The sequence below is a fragment of the Siphateles boraxobius genome, unplaced genomic scaffold (genome assembly GCF_051911475.1).
Source record: "Siphateles boraxobius isolate OS27281-9 unplaced genomic scaffold, OSU_SipBor_1 55, whole genome shotgun sequence".
NCBI lineage: Eukaryota > Metazoa > Chordata > Actinopteri > Cypriniformes > Leuciscidae > Siphateles > Siphateles boraxobius.
This window is the reverse complement of record NW_027509181.1, coordinates 8789084-8808211: the sequence shown is the minus strand read 5'-3', so window position 1 is coordinate 8808211 and position 19128 is coordinate 8789084. Positions and strand designations below refer to the sequence as shown.

Below are 19128 nucleotides of genomic sequence, written 5' to 3'. Positions count from 1 at the left end.
ACATTTTTACAGTCATTATATTTAAAAATGTTAAATATAGTTAAAATATTTAAAAGTTTTTCAAAAACCCTTTGACTCAAACATAATTATAAACATTACATGTAAGAACTTGGGGTTACACTTTATTTTAAGGTGTCATTGTTAAACACATAATTACACTGTAAGTACTGAGTAATATTAAGCAACTTCATGTATTTACTATAGGGTTATGGTAGGATTAGGATTTGGTTGAGGGTTAGTTGCATGTAATTATGCATAATTTACTGTTATTACTATGTTAAGTACATGTAACATATGTAACAAGGACACTGTAAAATAAAGTCTTACCGAACTTGGCATATGTGTCTTAAACTGGATATTCAAAAAATTATTCCTTTTCCTTATCTTAGACAGTCTTATTTGTGATTGAACCATCTGCCTATATAGCAAGTTCAGTTTTTCGGCAGTGCCTCAGTGTTTCTGTGATGTTGAAGTCTGCATTAAATGGAAATTCACCCTGTCTACTTTACTTGCATGTTATAGATCTTATTGTGAATGATTCATCTTTGCATGTTTTGTTTAAAAAAAAATGTTTTGACTGGATCTTCCAGTAAGACTTCTTACTGGTTGTCAACATTCCGATGCATAGAACCAAGTTTCTGCCCTACATTGGTTTCTTTTTCGATAATCCGTAAAATTTTGATGTACTTCATAATACAAAAAATATCTGTCTCTACTTCTTCTGCTTCATCGTCACTTTAACTTGCATGTATGCAGTGTAAACAATGAATATGTAAGCCCTCTTTTTGTTTTGACAGAGCTGAACAAGAACCGAAGGAAGCTCTTTGAGCCGCCCAACATCCGCTCCTCGTTCCTGGAAGGGGGCGCCAGCGGTCGACTGCCACGCCAATTCCACACAGACATTGCCAGTGTGAGCGGGCGCTGGTGAGCCCATGCCAATGCATCAACGCACAGCCTGAACTGCACAAATTCCCATTCCCAACCTGACATAAAGTACTGGACCAAAACCCGGATCTTCTGAAACTGTGCCAAATAAACAATGTCCATGAAACAGAGGTTAAGGGTCAAAGACCTGTTGAATATTATATGCAGTATGGTACATTATGCAATATGGTACTCGTGTTAAAATGAAGGAAATGTTGTGAAGGAACATTGGAGCTCCTGCACTGTGCTTGTATATGGAGCAGGTAAATTTTTATTTATATGCTTGTCTTAGGCTTCGCCATACTAATTCTTTGCACTTTAAAAAATGCTAAATGCTTTAAGTATGGACAGATTCGCCTGACTAGATACGCTTGGATCTTACTTAAAGCACTTAAATGGATATCAAGCCAAAGTGATCTGCACAAATTATCCATATGGGAATCTTATCTCATCCCACGGGCTGCACCACAGTGAAATCACCAGCCTGTTGCTGGTGGAATTACTAATGGACCTTAGTCAGAGTAGACGCATTCAACACAAATAAAATGGAGTGATCGTATATCCCTCACATGCTTGTTTTCATTCAGGTCAAATGAAATATGACGTCTACCCTAACTAAGGTCCATTGTACATTGTCTATATATATTTTTTTCTGAACTTATAAGTTGTTTACTCTTAAGGGGATAGTTCGCAAAAAAGGAAAATAATTTCCTGTATGACTTTCGTTCTTCAATGGAAAACAAAAGAAGACATTTTAAAGAATGTTTCAGCTGTTTTTGGCCATACAATGATAGTCAATAGAGCGCATTAATGCCTCCTCACTTTTTCAATGGCGCTGGCTCCAAAAGTATTTTTTTTCATTCATTTCTCCCATAGGGATTTTTTAAAACATTCTTCGCTAAAGAGAAAACAACCAGCTACAAGTTGAATCACAACATTACAAACTTTGATTTTAGTCCAGTGTTTGAAAATTTACCAAAAAGACAAAGGTACAAGACTGTGTGCTTAACGGCTTTAGTGAAGTAAAGAACTGCACATGCATTGCGAATGACATAATCAAATAAAAAACGATTTAATGCTGTTGATTATATTTATAACCAAAATATGCCTACATGTTCAAATAATTATATATTTTAGGGAGACTGATTTGACTGACGGTGCTTCGTGAAGTGGGCTGGTGCTAAAGAGATCTTTTAGCATGATTTGCTCGTCACAACTGATTGGTGGACTTTTCTACACAGTATGATGGGTAGTGTAGTTCCATGAAAATCATCTATTAATTATGATTATTTAAAAATGTTTAAAATAATGCAAACAGATGCTTCAGCAAAAGCATATACCATTGATTAACAACCTTTAACAGTCTATAAGTTATTATAAAAATGAATTTCCCAATGAAAAATCCCAATGGGTTTTTACTACCAGAACCCAACTTTCTCACTCTATACAACTTTAGATCTTCATTGAATGGACAAAATATCTTTTGTGTTTTTGCAGAAGAAAGAACTCATGCAGAATTACATTTTTTAGATCAGCTATACCTTTAGCTGTTGGCTTTAGAGCTTATAGCCGGCCGCTCTCTAAATAGTGCCTCCCTTTAGCCTCTGACAGAAGTGCAAATCACACCAGCTCTGTTTCAACCACCTTCCTGAACGCCACAGACCACAAGTCTTCACTGACCGCACTTGGAATTCTTCTCCGAGCCAACCATGGTTTAATCCACTGCTTTTCTCCTGCACGCGACCAAAGTCTGTGCTGCTTGCTTGAGCTCTAGGCTTCCTACACCATTTGATTACTTCTATCTTTTCTCACCATTGTTACGCTATCCCAACGCACTTTTTGTATTCCCGCATTCTTCGGATATTTCCAAAGCACGTCTTTCAATTCTGACTATATCTAAAGCTGTGAATGTTGCCAGATGTACTCCGAAGTATTGATACCACCAAGTGCCTTTTGTCTTGCACTGACAACTTTTCCAAAGTAATCGAAGACTATCGATCTCTCAAAGGTACAGAGTTTTACTGGGAAGTACCACTTACAGAGCAATCTCGCAGTGCATTGCTTTATCTTTACATGTATGGTATATAATTAGGACTTCCATTTAGCTCATAAGTACATTGAATTTGTACCTCGTGATAAAGGTACTATTTAAGTTTGTATTTTGTGTATTGTCTTATTATGATTGTTTATAGACTTTTTTTAAGTAGTTTGCTTTGATAATTTACAGACAGTAGCAATCAACCAATCAATCAATTTGTGTAATGGTTTGTAATGTTTTTTTAATCAAATTGAGACTGACAAATGAGTGAAACAATAGCTCTCTGTGTAGCCTAAAATATTATTAGTAATAATAAAATGCAACAGACTATGCAAAGAATCACTTTGCCATTTTAGGTTTAAATGTTTCCGTTTAAGCACATACGCTTTTGCGTTTTATTGGTTGTTCCTTGTTTTTGTTTTGTTTTGTTTTTAAAGCGAATTAATTGTATAGACTTTGTTTTCAGTAAATTGCTAGTTTGATATATCTTAGATTAGTGCCTTTTATATGCATCAAATGCTGTTTTAGTGAGAGAGCGATTGTAATTCATTTGTAGAATTGTTTTGTTCTCTCCCTAAGAGGGAAAAATAAGGGACTTCTTAATTTTCTGACATGGCCTTCACATGGCCAGCACGTTTTTGAGTATTTTTGACCAAAGTCAAATGCGTAACCTCTGGGTTATGAAGTTACATACATCATGTGCACAAATGTACAGAGCAGTGAAGCACATTAACCAGTATTCTTCCAAATGTACGTTAGTTGGCCAGTGCCTTGGGATTGACTTTTCTGTGAGCTTGGCGCAGATTTTGTAATATACTCCATGTAATGTTCTATGACGATGGTCATAAATTTGTATAATTGCCATAAATGTGGTATTGCTGGATGGTCTTTATAAGTTGGAGTTGTTATGAAAGAATAAAGCTTTTCCATTTTATGTTGGCTATTCCACCATTAGTATGATCCTCATGACATTTGGGTCTGACGTCTAGCTTTGTGTATTTAAAAATGCATACATATTACATAAGAATTCATTTCCCTTGTTAGTGGCATGAACATCTGTGAATGTCTGACTAAAGTAGATGTAGTGGCAGTAGCGTTAACCAGACGTGATGCAATAAGAATCCAGCAACACGAAATGTATCTGTCCACTCCAGACGCCAAACGAATTCAAGACACGACAGAATCAATCAAAAATCACAGCCAATCAGAAAAGTATGTGGGAGGGCTCTCTCTTCTAGCGCACTGCACTAGCAGCAAAATAGATAACTATAGGCTACAATCAAATTCATCAACACCATTTTAACATTATTAAAAATACACACTGAGTGGCTGATACAATAGTTGTCATAGAATACACTTGTTTGTTCACTGAGTTAACAGTTTGAAAATACTTGTTTCCTTTCATTTATTTTCAATGAGGTGAATTTCCATCGTCGCTTTTAGGGTCACGCAAAATGATAGTCAAACTCATGAAACCCCTCAGGTCCTACATACGCTCTGTGCGGGCCTCAAACTAGGGTCTCTAGAGTAGGAGGTAGGCGCTCTAACAAGGAGGCTTAAGACCGCAGTCTGTAGTGTTAGCCGCTAGAGCGCCTCTTGAGATCAGGGGAGTGAGGTTTTACCTGCACATCTCTTACTAGCTGGCCTCTGTTACACTCACCCCCCCTAAACCTCACTCCCATCCAGATCACGACACCAATTTTACCTCTCAGGTCCTACTCGTTACATTCACATCAAATTCTTTTAACATTAAATGAAACACATGATCAGTACCTGAGATTATCATTGTCTTATACTACAGGGCTATTGAATGCTTGAATCTGATTGGTTGACGAACTTTCTAAGGTGTGCAATTATTTTCAGGGCAACGCACAGCTACAGTAGTTACATGCAAGTCTTGACTGCATTATAGTTCCATATCACTTTGCCAAATGATTTCAGTTATTTCAAAGGTCAAAGGTTTACAGCCTTCAACATAAATAGAACCAAAATCCATGACGACACTGACCAAGCAAATAAATATAGTAAACGATGAAAACGACAAATTATTTTCATATTTTTTGCCAAAAAATTACATTTTATTATGTACGAACAGCATATGAAGAGTTCAGATGCAAAAGCCTCTAAGTGCCATTTCAAATTTTCTTCTAGAATGATAATTTTTATCAAGCTTGTATATTAAAGTTCAGTAATTTCACTTAAATGACAATAAATAGGTAATCTTCATTGCCATTTATGTGAAATTACTGAACTTAAATATACAAGCTTGATAAAAAATTATCATTCTAGAAGAAAATTTGAAATGGCACTTAGAGGCTTTTGCATCTGAACTCTTCATATACTCTCTCCCGCTCAAACACTCACATACAGTTGAAACACACTCGCACAGAAACCTGGTGTCAGCTCTGATCTGACAATTTTATCAGTAAAATAGTTTAACAATTTTAGTTGTTCAACAAAGCTACTTGCCATTTCTTAACAGTGAGGTAATAATTGCGCTGTCCTTTGAACAGACACACTTACAGTTTCGCTATTAGTCGCTGGTGCCAAACACTGTTGAGAGACACTCACACGCTTAATCTCTCTCTCTCTATAATAACTGCATTAGTCTGCTATCACAAAAACACGTGAACGAGATGTTTTCGACCAAGTCTCTACCTTTCTTGTATAGAACAACCTCCTGGACAACCTTCAGTCTGGTTTCAAAAGCAGCCACTCAATTGAGCCTGCCCAGCTCTCGATTATTTAAGCTCTGAGACTGGCAAGAGCAGCTTCCAAATCCTCAATACTCATCTTGCTGGATCTGTCTGCTGCTTTTGACACAGTTTATCACCAGACCCACCTGTCAGTCGTCAAGATGAAGGGCATCTCAGGAACCACACTCCAATGTTTCAAGTCTTACTTCTCAGGTAGGTCCTTCAGGGTGTCGTGGAGGGTTGAGGTGTCTAAGGCAGTATCTAGCTACTGGGGTGCCTCAGGGCTCAGTACTTGGACCACTTCTCTTCTCCATCTACATGTCATCACTAGGATCTGTTATTCAGAAACATGGGGTTTTCTATCACCGGTGTGCTTATAACACAAAACTCTACCTCTCATTCCATTTATGTAAATTGTACGATGATGACACATGAAAGTTAGTATAGAAGAATAAAACGTCATCAGCGGCCGATCGGCGGCTGACTTGAAGCAGTGCATGCCAGTTAGAAATTGTTTCTGTTTTGGGACAGCGCTGACGCCACATCGCTGTGACGTATGGCATCAAAGTACTGTGAGAGCGATTCGAGAGCAGATGGCTGACTCAGCACAAGCTCTGATGACGACACAAATATTCCACAATAGGCCAGATTCACAGCATGACAATGATCACGTGTGTTTCGTGTTTATTCTGAGACCTTCAGTTCCCTTAATGCTCACAAATCTGTGTTTTTATAACAGAAAAAGCTCTTTTCATGTAGTCACATGTTATATTGTGACATGAATATCGAAATAAAACTGATAAAAATTGCATGATCATGATACATTTCTGACACTGTCCTAAAATTAGCACAGGCTATCTTTGGTCGCAAGACCTTGACAACGGCCGTCTTTGAACCTCTCTTTAGAAGCCACGACCACAGAAATCCCCACAATTGGTCATCTTACATCTGGGACAGTCAAAAATCATAAAAAGTGTACCGGGCATAAAACACGGCGTAAAACGTGTTTTGAGATGAACCACACCCAGTCATACCAGAGCTTATGCGGCTCTGCCTGATTACAGTATGTCACAAATATGTCAGTGATCTCACTGAAATCCTTTGCTCTCTCTCTCACACACACACACACACACACACACACATATAGACTTTGGGGAAATGTATGTTAATTTTATCTGTTTTATGCAGATGTGAATCTGTAAAAAACAAAAGTATAGTCTGAGAACTGGGTGTAACTGTTTTGATAGTTTGCTAGATTGTGTTTTTTTCAGGATTATCTCTGCACATACTGTAAATCGGGCCTGGATTGGAAATGGAACAGGACAGCTTGCGGCTGGAACAAGAGGGGGAAAAAATTCTCATTTTCCTCTGGCAAGCTCACATTCCAGCTTTTGAATCTCTCCACATTGTCTGGATTATGGATACAATGTGAAGAGAGGGGTTATTGGGAGGGTTATTGGGAGGATGAAATGTGTCTATTTCACCACAACAAAACAGGAAAGGGAGTTATTTATTCATTTAGAATGTGTGTACTCATATTAAGCAAAATAAATTGTTTCCATTATTTTCTAGTCTCGATTTATAGTGACCAATGTCACTATACTCTTTTAGGATGAGGAGAATTTGAAGATCCTCTATATAAAATGGATGTCTATGTGCTGTCTAATCAGATTATCAATCCAAATATTAAAACTCCGCAGTTGAAATCTAAAGGCTTTTGCATACTGTTTGCAGTAATATTTAGGAGAAATAAGCTGTTGCACCCATTTTCTGAAGTGCGAATTTATGTTAATAATAAAAATATTTAGATAATTAAATTAACATTAAAGTTTAATATACCAATTATCAATGAATTTTTGTTTAAAATTTTTTGGGAAAATATTCTAGTGGAATTGAATGTAAATGTAAATTATTTAAATGATTAATAATTAATTCAGATTACTTGGATCGTTTTTTTTTCGGGGGGGGGGGGGGGGGGGGTCACATAATAATAGAGAATAAATTAATTTATATTAGGTCCAGAATTTGTTATTTTCTTCAGCATAATTTCTTGACAGTTGTGTGTTTTATGCATCTTCCAATGGAAATGCATTGTTGTTTGTTTGTTCTCCAACAGGGGGCGCTAAGGAATGAATTTGCTCAAACTTGACTTTCAACCACTACTTTTATGTTTATTAATTATCTGCATTTGCAAATAAGTTTTCCTTTTAGGTTGAATAGTGTCAGAAGTAAATATATTATTTTATTATTATTATGTATTGTCTAAACACATGTTGCACTGACAAAGAAGCTTAAATAATTTACAGTCATTGTGAAATATTTAAACACTCATGCTTGACTGGTTTCAAACATCATTTTTATAAACATGTTTATTGTTAACACTAGGTTTTGTAGAAATGCAAAAGCAATCTAACTAACCCTTGCTTTGGAAGCAGGATGTGGAATGATTTTACCATTAGTTTGTTCATAAGGTCCATTTCTCACAAATTAAAAAGAAACTAAGAACAAAGAAGAATGTTTCAATTGGTTTTGCCCCTGCAATGGAGGTTGATCATTGTCCATATTGACTTTTATTATGTGGACAAAAAAAGAGACATTTTCAAAATACCTTCTAAAAAAATTAAGTCTCAGCAACATTTTATAAGTGATATACTTGGATCTCATCCATGACTTCACCTGCCTGTACCATCATCTCACATGTGTTTTGCCTCTGTTTTGCATTCTGCATGCACCTTATTTACATTCAGAAGCCTTGGTACATCCCTTACCAGTATTAAACCTCAAACCACCATATTAGATTTAAACATCAATAGAGAACCAGCTGAAACATTTCACCTCATCTGACGTGACCTTCATATGCTGACTGAAGACAGGTCGTATGAGGTGAGCTGATCTGTTTTTGGATGTACAATCAGTGTGAAATACTTCCCGTTACGCAACACACCTAAAACTGCTGTCCGCTGATCTCCACAGTCACTCAGACACACACTTTTATTTCTTGTCCTGATCAATTTTGCCACATATAATAGGCTACAGACTTTAAATGTCAGTAAAATAACTAGGCACAAGCTGTAATCAATTGTGCTTTACTAGTCATTACTGGTGATGGTAAAGTCCTAATGTAAGCAAATAATTTAAAGCTTTGTGAATTTTTTTTTTTTTAGAAAATGTAAATTTAAGAGGTTTCCGATTAGACCGGGGTTAGTTGTCACAAGGCTGTATCTTACTAGGTACTGTGTAAGGTATTAAGTGAAAATTCATGTGACACAGATGTTTGTTTTAGCAGTGATTTTACTGTATATGTTAGTTTCAAACGTATAGAACAAAACCTTAAATCAGATTTACTACATTTTACAACATTATCACTGTTGTAATTTTGTACATTCCATTGTATAAATTTGGATTGTAGTCTTATTGAATTCAATACAAGATTTGTTGGCTAACAATAAGGTTATGCACATCATAACACATCTAACTACACTATTTTTCCATTAATATAGCCTATAATGGGCTAAATGTCAGGTTTCCATTGTAACAACTTACCTCATATAATATTACAACATGTCCCACTTAAAAATGTGCATAAAATAAAAATATAATTATTTTCATAATATATGTATTTTCACTTGGTTAAAAGCTCAGGAAATGTTCAAAAGATTGTATGTAGACCACATCGATATTTTTTTTTTCAAACTTGAAAATAAGCTAACAAAAAAATTCAAGGTAATGCTTTACAATAAGGTCCCATCAGTTAACATTAGTTAATGCATTAACTAACAATGACCAATATATTTGTTACAGTATTATTGTAAAGTGATACCAAGTTATTTTAGTATACTTTCAAATATTTAAAACTATCTTTTTTTATTTACCGTTTTATAATGAGTAATGAGTTCAGTTTCCACCATGGTGGAGCTCTGGAAGTATGAAACCTCCAGGAATTGACTGCCTGGTTTTTGTAAAACTGCATCCCATGCAAGATGCACCGTCCCTGAGCATGACTGGAATAACGGCCTGCTGCCTGGAAGTCTTGAATTGGTTTTTGGATGCTTTGAGAGCTGAGCTCCAGGGCCACATTAGATTATTGTGAGGCCCACTTTTCCACCAAAAAAGAACTGGTTCTGAACTGATGCTGGTTACCCCTTTTCCACCATTTTGAAGCGTTTTGAGAGCCGGTTCGGAGCCGGTGCCTACTCGCGAACCAGTTCTTTGTGTTTCGACAGCCAAAGAACCGGTTCTCGGCCAGGAAAACTGGTTCCAAAGCGGCACCAACTCTTTGCTGGACTAGAACCGTTCTTTTACCACGTCGTGCTTACGTCGGGGGCTGGGGGCGGATTTTGATGTGTTCTAAATATCTTTTCTGACCGCAAAGCCAGGAGAAACAGTTGCAGAAACACAATGTAGTCCTGTCGAAACTCAAAGAACTGGTTCACGAGTAGGCGCCGGCTCCGAACCGGCTCTCAAAATGCTTGGAAATGTTGTATTATGTTGACTCTGGCTGGGGACAGAGTTTAATTTCCACCACTGTGGAGCTCTGGAAGTCTGGAGCTCCAGGGCCTTAACGACAGTCTAAGCCTACTTGGGCTCACTCTGGTTGTATTTTATTTGAATTAATGTATATTTTATATAAGCAAATTAGTAACACTGATCATATGAACACTTAGTACAGATTGTCAAATGTTCTTGCCCTAAACATTCTCAAATCATGCTGGAGAAGATTATTAGTATGTGAAGTTCATGCCAGCATGAGGAAATACCAAACTATAAGACATGAGCAGTTTTGATTAGATGAGCAATGCACTTAAAGGGACAGTTCACCCTAAAAATGAAAGTGAAGTCATCATTTACTCGCCCTGTGTTGTATGCCGTTCTTCTTTTTCGGACCACGAAAGGAGAATTTTAGGTTTCACTTTATTTTGATGGTCCCTTTAACACATTCTGTTGTCCTTAAGTAACATTAGGGTTAATAGCGACCAGCATTAAAAAAAGACGTAGAAGTATCACAGAATGGTCCCATGCAACACATGACGTATGTACGGTTTATACAAGAAATGTAATGTATTATTTAACGAAAATCCTGACCATGCCTTTGATCTTCCGTGTTGAATGAGACTCTATTACAGCAGCTGTTCTCTATGACTCGTTCAGAAGTACCAAACAAGTTGCGAGAAATCAAGATAAATAAAAACGCAACATGTAACACAACTACAGAGAAGAATACACCTTTAGAGAAGAAATCACATGGTTTGTATTTCATGTCAGGTTTTTATTCTCTTGATTTCTCATTACGTGTGCTTTGTCTGGGTGAGTCGGTGTGAACTGTGACGCTGTTAGAGTCTCATGATGAAGTGCACAGAAGACTAACGGCCAAGGTTAGGATTTTCATTTGTTTGTTTTTTACCAAACCCTATTGTATACCCCCAAAACACTTGGAATATATTATACGTGTCAAATGGGACTATTCTGTGATACATTTGCACCTTAAAAAAAATAAAAAAAATAAATAAACTTGATGCTGGTCACTATTCACTATTCTCATTTGCGGTCCAACACCATAAACAACACCATGGGAGAGTAGATGATGACTTAATTTTCATTTTAGAGTAAACTAATCCTATAAAGGGCCAGCATGTCATGGTTTTGTTTAGAATGATAAATGACCGGGTCAGTTAAAGAAGTGTTGGAATGCATCCCACCCCATGATTCAAATATAAACCCATGGCATATGTCAGTGTGTGCTGTGAGCCTATCACTGTAAGTGCTAGCATGCTTCAGCAAGACCCCTCAGCACATTTATTGCTGTGTAACTGTACGGCAGGAAAGAGTAGGTCAGAAATGCATGTGTGTGTGTCCTCTGTGTGCAACACAACCCCCTCACTGCAGCAGAGATTACATTAGAGCTCTGTCTCATATAATCACTGCTCTTCATCATAGTCATGTGAGTATGTGTGCACACCTCATTTCAACCTCTCTGATCCTCATTACATCGCTGTTACACATCCAGGCTGTTTTGTTACTATATCTGGCTCTGTCGCTCCATGTGGTTGTTTCTTTCCTCCATATAATAATAAAGTCTTGCCATCTGTCATCTTCCCCTCACATTTGGCAGTAAATGAAGATACAGCATTGGGAATACTCTACAAGAAACAAGAGGGGATATTTAGCTTTATTTTAGCTGTGACCAGAAGAAAATCATTTCAATAGAGCTTCATACTATACTTCATACTTACATACATGTTATACTGAGATGAGGAAAAACACCCCAAACTGAGCAAAAATATGCAGTTTGGTGCAGATATTGTTATTTGATGATGAAATTCTGAGCTTTAAATGTAAATCAGTGGGATGATCTTTATAGCAGAATACTTTCATAAAATGCATATAAATATCAGTTGCCACTAGGAGTGTTACAATACCCTCACGTCACGATTCGATACATATCACGATTCTAAACTCACGATACGATATTACTGCGATACTCCAAGACATATTATAAAAGATTATCTAAAATGTAATGTTGATTAAAATGGTAAATTTGATATTACATTGTGGGTGTACATGAATAGGCTTGGACTTGGTGCTGGTAACTGCACAGGACAATAGTGACACCACAATACAAATATTGATGATTCTGAAGCTGAAAATACAGAATTATTTTAGATGAATACGCTTGCACTATTTCACTGACTAGAAATATTTAAAATAATGTAGGTCAATTTTTACTGGTAACATAAGACATTTGGCATTATCAGGACCCACAAATATTCCCCCATTGCATTATTATACATTATATTTAACGCTATATATATAGTAGTTTAGGTTAGTACTGACACTAAAAAAAAAAACATTTCTCACAGTAATTTTATTTTGGGTGAACTATCCACAAAACATATTGTTGCATTTTTGTATTGCAATATATTGTGACACAATATATTGTTACACCCCTTGTTGCTACTGATCTCACAATAAAATATCTTAGTAAGATGATATATAAATGCTTAGGATAAAAGTTCTGTAGTTTTATTGTGGAGGCAAAACATGTAATGCAATAAAATACAATGATGATTGTATGATATGTGTGACATACTATACATTATAACACTATACATTTTTCCTAATATATATATATATATATATATATATATATATATATATATATATATATATGGGTGGATAATCAGGTAAACCTAGATGTCTCAGTCCAGAAAATGTTCATCTTGAAATATTACTAACAATATAAAAAAAAATTCACAGCAAAAAGATATGTGACCTGAAGGACAATTGTAGTAAAAAAAAAAAAAAAAAAAAAAAATAGTTTTTACTTGTTCAGAAACTTGGTATCTATCAATTTGTGTGAAATGAAAAATACAGAATAACAATTTTGCAAAAAATACCTGTGTTGCAATATCAGCACTTCTGAAACACCCCTCAACCAATCACATTCGAGGGCCATAACCGTGTTGTGCAATGTAAAATATGACTTTTTTTCTGACTAATAAAAATGTATTGTTGAAAATCAAATGTAATTTGTTTTGGTGGTGCACCGTGCAGCCTTTATTTTTGAGAATGGACAAACAGAGGGAGAGGTATGGATAGAGGGATGGAAGAGGGGGATGGGTGTGTTGGGTTCTCGGCTGGGGGTAGGATCCTACCGGCAGATTATTAATGGTTAGCAGGTTGGGGGTACTGGATTATCTGCCCTCTCAGGGGTTGATCACGACTCTACTATATCTCCAGTCGCTTTACATCACCACACACTGTTCCTGCTTCACCTCTTGGCAGCAGAAATACATGTTAAGATGTGTATTCTTCTGTATGATCTGAATCAAAAGCGTCTAGTGTGACTAATCAACCGTGTGACTTTGCTTAATCCCGACATCATATTGCACAGTCTATTGAACTACTTAACCATGTGAATGATTTATTTCAAGCTTTATGGGCACAGCTAGAAATTTGAACACTGAAAGCATTCCTAAACCTCATGCTTTCAGGCTAAAATGCTCATATCTTTATATTGCCACCACTTTCGAGGTCAGCTCCAAGGACAAGATTGATTTACTATACTGTTCCTAGAGGCACATATATAATGATTTAGCTTTAGGTGTCAGAATGAATATTTAAAGTGATATGATAGCAAATTCAAGGACAGTTACAAGCAGAATTAGAATGAACAGAGCAAAGAAATTTAAGCAGGATAAAACATTATAAATCACAGTAGAAGTACATAATTTCTTTGGCACAAGCATCACTATGGAAGCTTGTTTAGATATAAAGAATAGAATATATAGATACAATATTACATAATAGATAATAAAAAGATAAAGTCGCAATTGTGAGAAATAAACTCGCGATTCTGACATTTTTTCTCAGAATTGCATGTTTATATCTCGCAATTCTGACTTTACAACACGCAAGTGGCATGATATAAACTCACAGTTCTGAGGAAAAAAGTCAGTAATAGTTTTTCTTAGAATTGGACAAGCTCGTAAACTCGTAATCGCGAGAAATAAAGTCAGAATTGTGAAATGTACACAAAAAGTCACAATCATCTTTTAAAATGTTTTATTCTGTGGCAGAAACAAGCTTCCATACATCACCAAGGTAAATTGCAAAAATTATTGTTTTTAAACAAGCATCTCGGATACTCCCTCTTTCTTCCATTGGTTGGACAAACAGATAGTCCCGCCCCGAACTCATGCCATTGGTTGAGCCAAGGTTAGGCAGGGTGCTTAAACAAATAATAGTTGTGTCCAAATATGTCTACTTCCATACTATATAGTAGGCAAAAAAACAGTATGTGAATTGTGTTTGAATTCATTGTTTTCATAAAACAGTCGGCAAGATTCTTAAGTTTACTATGAGGCCACAGGAGAGGATTTGTAAATGTCATTGAAGTAACACAACTGATGCCATAGGTCACATGACAGTGACAGCATGGTGGATATAGTAGCCTACGTCCGAATTTCATTCAAACTACACACATTCATACTAAATAAATAACTCATTCTCATCCTTTGGCGTCATATGTGACGCCATATGACAAAACGGCGAAATACTACGCACATGGCACCCTTTATCGTCAATATAACACGCACTGTGATGGGTAGGTTTAGGTGTGGGGTAGGGTCTGCGTCTCATATTCACGCTAAAGGATGCCAGTCAACTTTATGACGCCTTGGGTTCGCGTGTTATATTCACGCTAAAGGGTGCCATGTGCGTAGTATTTCGCCGTTTTGTCATATGTCGTCACATATGCCGCCAAAGGATGAGAACGGGCTCAAATAAACATCATGCATTTTCAGAAACACCAAATGTTTTGAAAGTGACACAGAGACACAGTGTTACACTTTTGAGGGGAATCAACCTACGAATTGCTTACTGATAGTTTCCTCATCATAGTAGAGTCGGGAATTACGCATTGAAGCTGTAATCTGAAAAATATTTTTTTTAAGCTGTATTAGTGTAGCATTAAACTGCATTTGTATGTAGAAGTCTCAGTTATTTGCATTTTTGTTCTAAAGTTTAATTTCGTGTTTCTCAACTGATTGCTAGAAAGGGTTTGAATCCCACATTTTTAAAAAATAAAGGTTCTTTATTGGTATCTCTGTGTCCATGAAGAATCTTTAAAACCCACGGAACCCCTCCATTCCAGAAAAGGTTCTTATATGGTGGAAAACTGTTCTTTATGTTTTTAAAATGTTCTTCACACTTTCAAAAAATTGTTATTTTAAGAACTATTCACTGAAAGGTTCTTTCTGGAATCAAAAATGGTACTTATATGGCATCGCTGTGAAACCCCCCTTTTGGAACCTTTAATTTTAAGACATACTGTAGGCGACTGATAAAAATGTATACTTTGAATGCAATACCGTAACGGTCACCGTGATTTGCCAAGTAAGACATGTTCCTGGATCAACATATTTTGTTGATCCTGGAATAACATTCCTGTCCCAAAAATCAGAGGGAAATGATAGGTGAATAACACTGATGTTGAAGCACCTTACCCTGGTTCTAAGCCTAAACTTGACATAAATTGTAAACTTGTTCCTCAAATCTGATTGGTTGATCTGAAAGTTGTTCCAGAACATGTGGTACTTGGTGAAATCACGTTCACCATACAGTAACACCATCTATTGTGCATCATCTTTTAATGTAAATTCAACCTATACACAAATCATTTGGACATTCCCCAGTTAGTGTTTATTTCACTACCTTCATTATATAATACAACTATAGATTTCACCTATTAAGAGAGAAGTATAGAAAATCCTGACGTTTATCCTCTCCTTTACATGAGTGAAACTTATTTGGTTGACAAAGTGTACCGGAATACGGACAACAAGAAAGCAGACGGGCTGTAATCTTCTTACATAACAAAACATTTAATTCACTTTTCATTCACTGTTAATCCGCTCTAAGTTCACCGTGTGCCCAGGAGAAGAATAAACACTTGTAGCTTTCCACTAGGTTCATAAGATAACACTTGGATAATACTTCCAGTATTAGATTCCAGTTTGAGATTATGTTACACATTACATTACAGGCTTGAAACATCATAAGGGTGAGTAGATGATAACAGAATTTTGGGGTTTTGGGTATACTATCCCTGTAATGTAGAACCGAATGAACTAATACTTAAGCTCTATTGGCAGTATCTGTGAAATTAGCATTATGTTTCACCCAGAGATAAAATTGGACCAATCAATAAAATATGAGGATATTGGTTAATGGCTCTAACTAGTTAGCTAATTCCATGTGTTAAAGCATTCGTGTTGACAGTCCTAAGAAAGGTGCAGAGAAAATCAGCACCATCTCTTGTACAGGAGTGAAATTTGCTATGCATTTGGCTTGACAAGTATTCATTTTGGTCTTAGTTTAAACGATAATTGACAAATATACAACATTCTGGATAGCTACAACAATTATTCATGGTCCTCGGTTCTGATGTGTCAAGCAATGCTCTAAGAGTACTGATTTTTAGTTTCCATACTTTTTACCATACTTTTAAAAAGAGTACTTATTATTACAGAAATAATATACTTTTTTTAAAAAGTAAGACCCCGATATACTTCAAGAGAAATCGAAGAACGAACTGGTGACGGCATTTCGAACAAAATCAGGCCAAAGCGTAGTTAGTTTAGGGAGTAGACATCCATGAGTAAAAACATGAATGCACTGGAGATCAGCTTTATAGTAGAAACTGAAGTTGTGATTCTACTTGAAAGAGACACTCGTATTTAAAGGTGCAGTAAGCGATTTCTGGTAAACGCTGTTGATATTTGAAATCACCAAAACAAACAAGCACCTTCCCAAAAGGATCACACCCCTAACTTGTTGCCTCCGCACCCACATTAACATACACACTATCCAACACAGTCAATGACTATGCCGGAACCTGCCCCAGACAGCAGCATGGTGTCGGCCCAGATCCGGGCCACATCTGGTACTGTACATGTGGATTTCACGCGTACCGGATGTGAGCTGGATCTGGGCCGACACTATTGCTGCTGTCTGGGGCTGTGCCTGCCGCCCGAGGGTATGATGTCATCAATTTGACTTTCCAGGCTTATTATAATAATAATGCAAATGAACAAACAAGCAAAGATTGTTTATTCAAGCAAAAGACAGCCTATCTTAGTTCTGTGAAACACAGCAAAACCAACATTACTCACGTATCAAGAAGAAACAAAGCAACCTCTGTGTCCATTTTCAGGCTTTCCTGCTCCTTAAAGGTGCAATAGGTGATTGTCTACAAAAAATGTTTTTGTTACGCTGGCTGAAAGTTAGAGGCTGACATTTTTTCGGGAATCCCACGGGTCACGGGATTCCCGTGGGATTCCTGCAGGATGGGAGTCATCTTTGCTATCAATCACGGGATTTGGACGGTACAGGATAAATGGTTAACGGGAGCAGACGGGAGCGGGAATCAACCAATAGCAAAGACGACAAAAAAAGAAAAAAGTAAATGCATCATTTTGTAGTTTCCTTTTAATACGCCTACAATGTAACGCAATTAAAGAATAACTACACGACCCAGCCGTCCCAGAAGCCATCAGTGCTTTTTGTCACGGCTTACCGCCGAAATTCAAAGAGCAGTGATGGAGGGAGCTAACAGCCGCGGAGAAGTCGATGTGGCAAAAAATGATTTACAGCGCAAAGTCAGAAGTAATGACATGTCTATTAAGTTCACAGAACTGGTCTTAAAGTCTGAAATATTAATTAAGTTTATGAGAGTAGAATGTGACGGTGATAGCACAATGTACGCTGCTTGTAAGACATGCTTAGTCTTAGTCAAGTACGCAAGTGATTCAGGGACGAGCGGTCTGAAAAAGCACACTTGCAAGGCAAATTCGGGAAAGAATCAGGCAAGCATCGCTTCGTTCATCAAGCGAAAATTGCCGTATATGGGAGCGGTACAGGAGCGGTAGTCAGTTTAAACAGGAGCGGGATGGGATTGGGAGTCAATTTACCAGGAGCGGGATGGGATGGGATTATTTTTTAAACTTTGGTCTGGGAGTGGGACGGGACAAGATTTCTTTCTATAGGAGTGAATCCACTCCCGTGTCATCCTCTACTGAAAGTCTCCTCATATCCTGATAGAAATCACTATGTTAAGCGACCTAAATGTATTTTTATAAACATATCATCTGTGGAAGGCGTAGGACCATAAAATGTATGTTCAATCATTTAATTCGGTCCGAATGAAATGATAGCATGTGTTCTCTATCAGTCAACGTGTATTTGCATACCACTGCACAGCCTGTTCACACAGACATCATACGTCATCAGGGCGTTTCACGTACACTGTGTAGACAGAGCGAAAATGGCAGGCAAACAGCAACAACCTAACTTTCCTTGTGAACCGACAACAAGTGGCACTGGCAAAGGATCTACAATCTATATATCTTCATCGGCGCCAAGCAGACTCTCATCGTGGAAACCCTGTCGTGCAAGTAATATTATTACACACTGACACGTTTCGGTAGCTACACAACCGGAAACTTACTGCATATAATTACTTTTTTTTAAGTTTTCTGCGTTAGTTATTGTAGTACTGTTACTCTCTGTACTGTAAAGTTTTCTCACCGGTGAATGATACATGTACATGATGTAATCCAATAACTTTGTCTCTGGTCGTGTCGCTTCTGGTCTGTATGCATTTATGTGTTTCACTTGAGGAGGCGTGGCTTTGGACAGCGATTTGAAGGAGGGTGGGATCGTTTGCTTTCAATGATACCAGGCTAAAGTTATCATTTCCCAGATCACCTATTGCACATTTATGGTCTCTCCAGTGCTGGAAAGTTTATTCGATATTAACGCGGATCCTACCTCTTGCCTGATCTTAATCCTTCTTTTTTAAAGCTAGATTCCCCTTGGATATTCCTCTTTTGTATTTTCCTTTCTGCCATCTCCCTTGTTCTGCTAATATCTCTCCTCCCCTATCAAGAGTGTATCCGCCCCTTGCTGTTG

At 37.1% G+C, this 19128-nt stretch overlaps 1 protein-coding gene across 2 annotated transcripts in view; it reads left to right on the top strand.

Moving 5' to 3' along the window:
• bicc1 (BicC family RNA binding protein 1) overlaps positions 1–3896 on the top strand; it is a 116712-nt gene extending 112816 nt beyond the window's left edge. For both annotated transcript variants that reach the window (XM_077206018.1, XM_077206019.1), the window contains exon 21: positions 798–3896. In XM_077206018.1, the coding sequence (XP_077062133.1) occupies positions 798–928 (131 nt within the window). In that variant the 3' untranslated portion in view covers positions 929–3896. The remainder of the gene's footprint in view (positions 1–797) is intronic.
• The last annotated feature ends 15232 nt before the right edge of the window (positions 3897–19128 follow it).